At 35.2% G+C, this 11594-nt stretch overlaps 1 protein-coding gene across 3 annotated transcripts; it reads right to left on the bottom strand.

Moving 5' to 3' along the window:
* Positions 1–2653: 2653 nt before the first annotated feature.
* LOC111674116 (serine/threonine-protein kinase MRCK alpha-like) lies at positions 2654–10047 on the bottom strand. 3 transcript variants are annotated; one of them, XM_023433313.1, is made up of 8 exons: positions 9148–10047; positions 7459–7648; positions 7122–7301; positions 6775–7046; positions 5939–6238; positions 5708–5851; positions 5433–5555; positions 2654–3470 (listed from the first exon to the last, which is right to left on the bottom strand). In XM_023433313.1, the coding sequence occupies exons 2-8, from the start codon at positions 7589–7591 to the stop codon at positions 3207–3209; spliced, it is 1416 nt and encodes a 471-aa protein (XP_023289081.1). In that variant the 5' UTR covers positions 7592–7648; positions 9148–10047; the 3' UTR covers positions 2654–3206. The 3 variants fall into 3 exon arrangements, with proteins under 3 accessions (XP_023289081.1, XP_023289082.1, XP_023289083.1); XM_023433314.1 differs by having other exon boundaries at positions 9698–10047; XM_023433315.1 differs by having other exon boundaries at positions 9838–10047.
* Between the last annotated feature and the right edge of the window lie 1547 nt (positions 10048–11594).

The raw sequence follows: 11594 nt of genomic DNA, 5'->3' as shown, positions 1-11594 counted from the left end.
AAGAAGGGTCCTCAAACAGCAAAATGACTCGGTGCTGTGATGTGTGAACTTCGTAACGTTCTATAAAAAGGTACCTGAGAAATTATTGATCGACCACCAGGACGACCTATCGTAGGTCACACTTTCGTCTATCTAAGCCAAATACATGGCTTCAGCCGAGGCTACCAAAAAGCCGAAGTGCCTGAAAACTATTTTGTGGGAGCTGGGATTCAACAAGTTAACCGACATCACTATCAGATGCGATAATCGTGGAGCTAAGATGTTTGCGGAGAACTCTATTTCATTCTTGTTCAAAGCATATTGATATTCGCCACCAAGGGACAACATTTGCAAGTTGAAGTCCGTTCCCACTACCCAAATGATAGCCGACGTTCTCACAAAGCCCCTGACCAACAGACAACTGATGTATTGCGTGGATTAATTGGGGGTGGGATGAGCATACTCTTAAAGTACCTCGCCACTGGATTGAGTGGGGTGTTGGATCTCGTATAAAATTTGCATTTGATTTTCGATTCGCGCGGTCGATTGCGCCTGATTATGGCGACACCCCACGAGGCGCCTGTCTGGGTGTTTTTGTCTTTTCCGGATTAGCGCCCGGCGTGCCCGTACACATTCCTTCCGATTCTCACACGCGATCCAGGTTGTAGTAATAAAAGTTCTATTCCATTATCTCATAATACGATTAAACTCTGAGTGCAATTATATTTCGTGTTGCAATCATCGTCATCCACCATTAGATCTATCCTGCGCATCGCTCATAATTTGTTTAAATGATAAAGCATTATTCTGCAAGGTTTTAAGAAAAATTAAACTCTAAAAATGCAGCATTTACAATATAAATGCTTTGAAACACCCAAGTTATCACAAATTATTAGTAGTCCAGTTCTTAAGGGAGAATGATACCACATAATGATTTCTTCCCGTCATGATAAGTAATTCTTAATTGTCCCCATTGATTTTTAATTTAGAATTGTTTGGTCATGAAACATATGAAGTATAAAAAATATCGAGTCGAAATGAAAAATATACAATAGGTTAGGTTAGGTTAGATTACAAAGATCGATCTATCGACTTTTCTCCTAAACCTAACATTCTTCGCGCTAGGTTATTTGTCATTCATGATGGACCCAATGTTCCACCATTTTGTATGGTATACGCTGAATTTTTAATGACGAATTTTTTGGGAACGCTGGATAGATGTGCCCTATTATTTGGACTTCTTATTCGAACTGGAGATTTGAATATCTGACCCTCTGATTATCAAATGACTCTCGAACGCGAGATTTTGGGCCATGTGAAAAGATCAAATTCCAGCAATTATTGGTTTTCGTTAAAATGGCAACCACGAATTGGATTGGCAACCTTGCTATGCACCAATTTGAGATGTCTTTCAATAGGTATGCGTATTTATTTGTGAACTTAATTGCTCTCTGTCTTCTTTCTTTTATATTCTTTCTCAACCGATTCTTGAATAAGATTTTCAGCTACGAAAGAAATCCAGATTCTAGCGATTGATACCATTCTACTTCAGTGACAATTATGGATTCCGGAGAGCTGGCAACATTGCCTTACATCAATTTGGGTGTTGGTAAGCTGAATTAAGTTATGCAATTATGAATGCATTATTTTTCACATTTCTGAACGATTTCTAGGCAGAACGTAATTAAGAATATTTTTTCAATGAAGTTTGGATTTCTATTTTCTTTTTGTGTTCATTAATGTAATATTTAAATAAATGGTTGGTGGCAATGACTTTGGTACCATTAAAATTCTAGTCTGCCATCCGATGGCAGACTAGAATTCTGGTTCTGGTTAGATCTGGTGGAATCAACATGTGAAAAGGACAGCGAAAACATTGGAAAATTCCCCTCCCCTATTCGGGAAGGCCTTTTATATTTTTGTGAAGTTATTGATGCCGAAATAATCAGATGTGTAAAATGAGTCAGGCAGTCAGTGTTTGTGTCGATATTGCATTTATTGATATATCATTGCTTTTAAGGTAATATGAAAGAGTCAGCCCATATGTATCTAAGAGATCCAATCGTTCGAGAAAGTATTCTCCGAATTGGATGTACCGTTTCGTTTCAAATTTTACCAAGTTAATATGGAGGCCCTAAGAAAGGTCCTGAAACTCATGAAATTTCAATTTTTATGGAACATTGTTTACTTATCATGGACTAGAATCAACATGACGTGGTCCGTGCACGTTTTTGATTTTTTACGCATTTTGAAGGCTTAGAATAGAAAATGAAGAGTTTCAGGACCTAGCGCAAACAATTTAGAATACTGTAGTAATGGAATATTACAGAATCAGATGGGAAGATATGAAAAATACTTTCACCAACGATTGCGAAAAAATGCTGGCTTGTCTCATGGCTAACACGTATTTTTAGAGCAAAAATTTAGTTGCAGCTAGATGGCACAGATAGCGCCGTTGGTCCGTTATAAATAAACAGTTATGAGTTCTCGGGATTTCGACAGTTTTACTGCAATCTCTTTATCATTACTTTACTGAAATGACATATGGAATGCTTCATTTCGTATAATTCTCAACGTAGACTGTAAAAAACTTCAACATAAATATAAAAGTCGGTAACGTGACGCGAAAGCACTTCAGTATTCGGAATAGCATTACTATCAAAAAGGGTATAGATGAATTTTATTTTATCGACATCGATTAAATTTCTCAACACCTTTCATATCACCTTAAAGCCTGTCACTGGCTTTGGCAGATTGACTTTTGGATTAGATCTCCTTTCTTAGTGCAAGATAAATTAAAAATTGACCGGCTGACATATTACGTGAATATCTATCGTTTCTCCCAGGCTTAGTGTTTGCTGTAAATGTAATTTGTTTCGCTGAAGTGGTTAGGAATTTTACGTGATATCCTCGCCTTTGACGTCAGCGATTCAAAATAGTTGACTCTCTTTACTTTATAAATGGATACTTCTATATTTTTCAATATTAAAATAATATTTTCGTTAAATACCGTGTAATTATTTGAAAATCTAAAGTAGGTTTATATTGATATTTGCATTGTTTCCACCGATGACAAGATCACAACTGATAAAAATAATCCATTTATAAAACGGTTGACTGATATGTCATGGGTCAATAGTGGTTTAATATATTAGGTTTACCGTAAAGTTCTGTCGGTTTGTATTGAAACTTGAGACGGCATTATCGGACAGAACTTTCCAGTAGACCTAATATGTACTGTTAGATTTAGTAGATTTTGCTTTCTTGAAAATGAAACTATACCTTCCTTGTGTAAAGCTGAATCCAACAAAAGGAAGGTGTAAAGCCGAAAAAGCAGAATTAGCAGCCGGGGGAACGGCATCGGAACTTCGAACATCAGTATCGTCAACATCAAAATTAGATGTGTCGGTGGGGGAAGAAACTTCAGGAACATAGGGAGCGGTGCTATCTCTTAATGCATCCCAGTTCAGTCCTTCAAACCAAGGATGTTTCTGTAATACATATCCTTCGTTAGATACAGCTTTTTTTTTCATAACAGATCTTGGAGGTTTTGTTACGAGTATACCAGATCATCCACTTAAAACCGAATACCTGAATATTTTGAATTAGAAGATATGTGAAAACGTTTTTAATCAAATTTGAAAGGTATTGCAGGCTACATTTAAAGCAAGGAAAACTTTCGTTTCAAGCTAATTATTTCCAGAGCTATCAAGATCATCTATGTTGTTCTTTTAACGGAACTATATTATAAATCATTTATTAAATCAACACGAATTCAATTATGTACAATACCTTAGTATTTTCCTTGAAAATGTTCAAATAATATTGCTTGTAAATGATTGAAACTCATGGGAGTTCTTCATTTCCGAAAAACAAGGTAACTCTTAATAATGTCTATCAACTTTACTAATACACGTCTACAATCTTAGTTTTCTTGCTTCCGAAGGGGTAAGATAATCTCAGTTGTTTCGTGACGTTTATCTGAATGTTGTTATGTTCAAAATATGTTACTCAAAAGAGGAAAGAGTCCATGATTTTCATTTGTGATGAGAGTAGGCTGTATTTGAGGAAATCAATATGTTTATACGAAAAAACATTTGCCGAATGTCGTTATCCAACTCTTTCAACGTGCTGTAATATCATTAAAACATTCAGAGCAACTGGTTGTCGACAACAAACACTGAGTGACGACCAAGAGTGTAACGTAAGGACAAAATGAAAGAAACGCTCTGGCATCAATTCACGAAAATCCTCATGACAGCACAAGACAAATTCAACGAGAAAGTAGAACTACTCACACCAGCATTTTATCAATACTTCACTTCCACAAATTTCATCCTTTTCATGTATCACTTTACCATGTGTTTTATGTCAGTGGAAACTGAAGCAAATTTGAAATGATGCAGTTTTTCAACAAAACATTGCTCACCAATGTGGCCTTTTTTCTTACCAATCAAGGGCAAGTAAATTTAATGAACATACATATTGGTTACCCGAAAATCCGCGATAGTTAAGAGAAATCGACAAACGAACACCATGAAAAGTTAATACCTTTTGCGGAATTCTGGGAATTCTGCAATTATTGGACCGTATTTCATTAGCAGTACATTAAATGGAGAAAAATACAAAAGAGTTTTACCAGCAATTCTGCCAATTCTTTTGAAAAATGTACAGTACCGCTGGACACTTGTCAGACAATGTGGTATCATCATGACAGTTGTTCGGCTCATTCTTCACGTACTGTAATTCAATTTCCCATATCGTTGGATTGGATATCGTGGATGTATATAATGGCCAACATGCTCATCAGCTTTAATAACGTTAGTTTTTTTTTTTCAATGGAGAATGCTAAGGATGTATATCCTGAATTTCCCGCTACTTCAGAAAACATGAAAGAATATATCAGGGCCTGTATTGCAATCAAGCAGATACCATTGAAACAGCTTTGCAATCTAGGTTCATACGTTTTGATATCTGTGTCGATTCTAAAGGTTATAATTTTGAACATTTATTATGTTACATAAGAACAAAAATAGTGACAAACGTGGATTAGTAAAGTTGATAGACATTGCGAGTTATCTTACTTTTCTGAAAATTAAATTCTCGAGCGAAACGAGTTCCAATAATTTATAAACAATATTATTTAAAAATTTGCAAGGAAAATACAAATGTATCATACATCCTTGACTTCATCTTGATTAACTCTGTAATGTAATTAAATAAAAAATAACAGTTCCATCTTAAAACCATTGATAGCCTTGATACCTCTAGAAAAAAAATGAGCTTGAAACAAGTTTTCCTTACTTTATATGTAGCCTACAATACCCTTCAAGTATTATTAAAAACATTTTCACATATCTTCAAATCCAATGCAGATATTCAGATGTTCGGTTTTTAATGGACCACCCGGAAATCACTGATTTACTTCAAATTATTTCTATTTTATAACAAACCTTGAAATCTTCGACGCCATTTTGACCTAATCTAAACTCAGAACTGCATATTAACTTTCTCATAAGGTCCTTAGCTTCTTCGGAAACGTCATATATATCATCCGTTGGAAAATCAAAACAATTCTAAAATTGAAAAAGATTATTATAATCAATGTGACAAGTAATTTTATAACATATTGTACTAACAACGCAAATGATATTGAGTGTATTTTATCTACAGTTTACTATAATGCTTTGAACGAAATAATCATCGAAACGTTCATTCTGTAGTTTACCTTGTGATTCATTATTTTCCCATATGTTTCGACTAGAGATTCCGCGTAGAAAGGTGTTTCCCCATAAAGCATTTCATACATGCATACTCCTAGTGACCACCAATCGCATTCAGGCCCGTATCTCCCTTGACCATCTTCCATAGCCTACAAGTAGACAATTAAACAGTTTTTTATAAAACCATTGCAACGTTTACAATATGACAAATAAAACCAGCAGATGTTTCACGTTACCCTGAGAATTTCTGGTGAAATGTAATCAGGTGTTCCAACTGCAACATTGCTTTGTACAGTGCCATCTTCAAAAAGACGCAAACACGAACCAAAGTCAGCTAACCGAATATGTCCATTAGCATCTAACAGAACATTATCTGGTTTAATATCACGATGAACATAGCGCAAGTCATGTATGGATCCAATAGCCAACACCATCTCCGCTATGTAGAAACGTGCCATATCTTCAGGAAGTCGATCTTCAAACTTGCTCAGTAGTGTTAATAAGTCCCCACCACAGTAGTAATCCATGACCAGGTACTAAATAACAACAGGAAAATATATTCAAGTTCATTACGCCGAGTACACATTTGAGTGCGAACGCGTATGAGGCAAAACGAACATACAAGGGTGGACAAGCAATGCAAGTGCGGCAAAATGCCGCGGATCATTCAATACACCATCCGAGGCTGTTCAAATGTCATTCGTCAAGATTCCGTCCGTTCATTGCCTCGGACGATTTCATTCGTTACATGTACATATCTGAGTACGAAGCATTTGTTCTGCCTCAGCTTGCCTCGTACGCGTTAGTGTTCAGATGTGTACTCGGCTTTATAGACGTAGTTATATCTTATTTTGTTAAATAACTTTTTAAATTATAAAAATGAGTGTATATAAAACATTGTTGAATATCTAATTTTGTCTAATTATGTTTTAAAACAATGAACTATGCTGGAATGGATACATTACATCAAACATAATATCAAAGAAACATATAAGTGTGCCAATATGTCTTGACACAAACATGTTATAACTATGTATGAAGCCAATAAATCAATGAAATAAAAAATGCTCACCAAATTATTGTCATCCTGAAAGGCATAATGGAGATTCGTGATCCATCGGCGATCACCATATACCAAAACATCACGTTCCTCTCTAAAGCAAGTAGTTTCTGCTCGCTTTAGCATTTCCCACTTGTTTAAGATTTTCATAGCAAAGACTTTATCAGAGCCTCTCATCTTCACAACACACACTTCTCCAAATGCACCTCTTCCAATGACTTTCACAATATCAAAGTCCTCACGTACTAATTGCAAACTCTTAATACATGAAGCCACAGGTTTTACTGTAATTTAAAAGAATACAAATGAATAATACATAAATGTATAAAAGGAATTAAAGTATCTTAATATTTCTTTACCAAATTCAATAAAGTCGGAAACTGTTTTTTCTCTGCGTAATGAGGAATTACAACACTCATCATAAAGAACTAGTAAAATATCTATGAGTGTCTCAATAGAAAATGTATGACCCACTCGACCACCTTGTACTGGACCACCAACAAACAGCGCCTCTAATTGTCGTAATCTCCCTGGCACTCCTAAAAATTCCACATATTGTACGTATCTTGTAATTCATTGTAATAAATCTGCTCTATTAAAAGAACATATCGTATTTACATTTAAGTACATAATATATTTAAAATATGTAAGCAAACAATAATATAATTTTATATTAACAACAAAGTAAATGTGTACCATTGATTACAAGCCCTTTAGGCATAATGTCAGGTGGTGGATGATTGTAGTGATGTGGAGGTGGACCTGACATGATTCCGTGTTGACGAGGCAGTCCTTCACCAGAATCCTTGGATGGTACTTCCGTCATCATTCACACACTCAGATACTTTCTTTCTATCCCACCACCACATACTATATAGTTGATGTTCTGAAATTTCATCAATTAACAGTACATCTAAAATGTTATGAATAATACGCAAAATCAATTTAAAAGATCTTTTTAGACAATTTGCTCAATTTATTTATCATTTGCATATTGAACTCAAACCCAACAAAATTTTTCACTTTCTATATAAAATAACTTGAATTAAATTATGATGGAAACATTACAATGAATGCTAATCTATTCTAGATGTGAAACTTTGAAACTTTAAAAAGATGTGTAAACTAGACAATTTTTGTATACATGAAAATTATATTCATTTATTTTAGCGGTTACTTTACCGCAGAATATACGTAACAAATTAAAAACAATGTATCTCACAAAATATATTATTTATACCTTATTCTGTAAGAATTTCCTAAGGAAGAAAAGTATAATCACAAATATAAGTGATTCCTTGAAAAACAATATCATTTTGTGTACCTCCCTCAGAATTAAACAGATATAAAAAAAAGTTATAATTACATAACATCAAAGCTAATGAACCATACATATCACGAATAGGACTTAAATACGTATTGAAAAAAAGTACCCATTTTGAATGGGTTAACATGACATAATTCCAATAGTGCACATATGAATATTGCATTACGGTATTGCTACAAATTAAATAGAAATCGTGCACAAAATCAACTTTGAAGTTGTCGTTTCATTTGTAATCTCTGATAATTAGTGGGAACTTACAAATATGTTGTATAAATGTTACGATGTGATTATGAACACAAAAATAACATGATTGAACTAGCAATTACTGAAATAAAATTGTATAAATCGATTTGCATTCTTTGGCATTTCCTGGGTAAGTTTTTACACTAATATATGAAATTTAAATATTGACTTTTTCATTAGCCTCAACTTGACGCAGAAATTAAGTGTTACATAGCCACATGTATATCTTGCTGTGCTTGTGCCCTAAGGGCTCTATAAAGAAGGAATTGCAGCATTCAGTCTGTAGCTTTACACATTTAGTTCCAAAACAAATGACGAGTATGCTGTCGTATCTTATGTTGTTGCGTATGTTGTCGTAATGCATAAGACATATACACCCCACAGGACACAGAATGTATTCATGTTCATACAAACAAACTTCTATATTTTAGAGGTCAGAAAGTGTGGCAAAAAATAATAATAAAAGTTAATATGTTGAAGCATTTGTTTGACACCAATGAATTAGCATCTTCAGGCAATGACATTATACCCATGTTATCCTGGAATATTTAGAATAAAAACTATTTAATTGAACTTAACATTAATTTCACTTTGAATCTTCACCAATGTAAACAAATATTTAACGATAAACTATTGTTTGCTTACAAAATAACATTTGGGTATAAGTGCACAAAAAATCAATCTATCATAATAATTGAACACCTTGGTAATAAGACATTGAAATGAGATAATTTAAAGGCTGTTTAACAAATAATTTCTCTGCAAATACCAAGCATTAATTTTATACAAGAAATACAATATATCGTGGAATATACCTGACACGTTGGAAGCAATGCTTATAACCAAACTGAGCCCAACGTTAAATTGATAAGAGATTTTCAGCACCTTCAGGGAAATCCAATGACACAACACATTGTTTGCAAACTAGTGATTTTCCTCAATTTCTGTTTAGGCATTCTCCACCGGAGGCAAATTAAAATTACGTAATCAGTTCGAAAAGGAGATAAAATAGTCAGTAAAAAAAAGCTATAAATTCATGTTTTAGACAGGTGCACCAAAACAATGTAGGGCAAGAATAGAGTAGTATGATAGGACAAAAGCTTGAAGAACCAAGATGAAAACGAAAACTAGCACGAGTAAATATTCGGTACAGGGAATAGTTCCGAGTCGGATTCGTCACCATGCGGATAACCCGAATTAACTATTACAGTAATTACGAAAAGCAGTGCGAACCAAAAATCGCTCTAGCTTTTTTTACAGGCTTGACGGGCGCTCCTATGAGTCAAATTAAATTCCTCAACTATCGTCCCAATCTTTGGCGTATAACCTTATTAAAACACAGCACTTCGTCTCAATCTTAATTACCGTGACGTAAAGTGCATAACATGAGACAGCATTTCACGAAAAATTCGTAAGTAGGTAATACGCAAATCGATTGATTGTGATCGAACGTATTGGTCGGGGCTAGGTCGTGTTCAATCCGTCTAATTGTTTATAATGCGCACCATTCAATTATTCCGAAAAATTTTGTGTACCGCCTTCTCTAAACCCCCACCGTTTCGATTGACCCCCTGGCAGATCCTGTACAAAACTCCAGGTTATTGAAAGCAATTGTAACACTATGACGACAAAGATTGGTAATAATAGAGAGAAAAGTGAAACTAGTTTCACAGATCATCTAAAGCAGACGCGGCACAACTGTATATTCGACTGTTACCCTCACTGAACTATATTCATGGGGGCGACACTTCCATGTTTGGACTAAAAAAGATTAGGCCGATATTGCGTTAGCGCTACAGCGACAAGCGACGAAGCGACGAAACACGAATCAGAGGTTCTGACTGGCTGCTGAGAAATAACGGAATTAAGGAACTTCCACCGTACAGTCTCACCAGCCAATCAAAACCTCTTACTTGCGTTTCGTGGCTCCGTTGCTTGTCGCTGTAACGTTAATAAAACACCGGCTTTAGATAAAACCTTAGATGAGTGGGGAGATGCCTTACACCTAGGGTTGGGTAATTCCCCTTTTCTCGAGGCTTTTGACGTCTATTGCATAAGAAAGTAGTTAACCGTAGAAAATCATAGGAAACCAGTAACTTACGTTTTCAATATGAAGAATATGGCAGGTGGACGATATACAGCTTCGACTCGGTTATAGACGTCTTTTAGCATATATGTAAACACGGAAATATTTTAAGGATCAATGAATTAATTTGGCGCTGTATTCAATATTGTATAAAATTTTACGTTTTCAATATGGCGGATTTCACAGATGCATGATATATGTATTCGCGAGGTTAACGTCTTCTGGCGCACATATAAACACGTAAAACTTGTTAAGAAATAATTAATTTGGCGTTTCTGTTCGAATTATTTCGGCTTAACCTCCTGTTTAATATCAAATTTCTAATTGAATTTGTTATTTTCTATTTAAAAAGAGAAGGGTGTAATGTACTTTGCGATCACGTAGAAAACTAGGAACGTATTATACGTTCTAATATACACGTAGAAAACCACATATATTACATGACGTATTATACTTACCCAAACCTGTTTACACATCCATCAAAACTATAGGCATAGTAATGACTACGTCTCCACAGTATGCAAACTCCGGGATTTATCGGGCCCGGGCTCAGTAAATCCGAATTTAAAGGCCGAACGAGAGGCTCAGGATCGAACTCAATTAAACAAAATTTAGGGTAATAGAGACAGTGCGGATCGAATATATTCGACCGTTGCCAACTGCATAACACAAGATGTTCGGCAAAGTAGTTTCATCGTATTAAAATAATAAACAAAAATGTGCTCGTCAGTAGTACAAAAGGACCAAGATATTTTCGTTCATAATATGGAACACAGTGAAAGCCAGGAAGCATTTCTAAGCTATTACCTGTATTTCAATGTTATATTGAACAATCGTTTATGCTGCTTTCTATCAAATTGTAACCGATTCAATAATGCGATAGAGACGATATACAAATCCCGGATTTCATGTATGATAGAGATGTAGTCATTATATGGAGACCAAAATTCAATCTTAGACCACGGGGGGGGGGGCATATATGTCAGGTAATTTTTCTGCCTCATAATTGGTACACTGGACTCCATCGATGGTTTCCTCCAGGTCCGCACTGCCCTCTCCGGCCGCACAGCGTACTAGCGGCGGGAGCAGCGCGGAATTCGAATCGCTCGAGGGACAGAATGGATTTCCTAAAGAAAATAAATATTTATAAACAAAAACAATTAATGAAAATTATTT

Source organism: Orussus abietinus, unplaced genomic scaffold (assembly GCF_000612105.2).
Source record: "Orussus abietinus isolate OABI.00-Male unplaced genomic scaffold, Oabi_2.0 scaffold680, whole genome shotgun sequence".
Classification (NCBI taxonomy): Eukaryota; Metazoa; Arthropoda; class Insecta; order Hymenoptera; family Orussidae; genus Orussus; species Orussus abietinus.
Note: the sequence above shows the minus strand (reverse complement) of the source record. Positions and strands in the feature narration are given on the sequence as shown.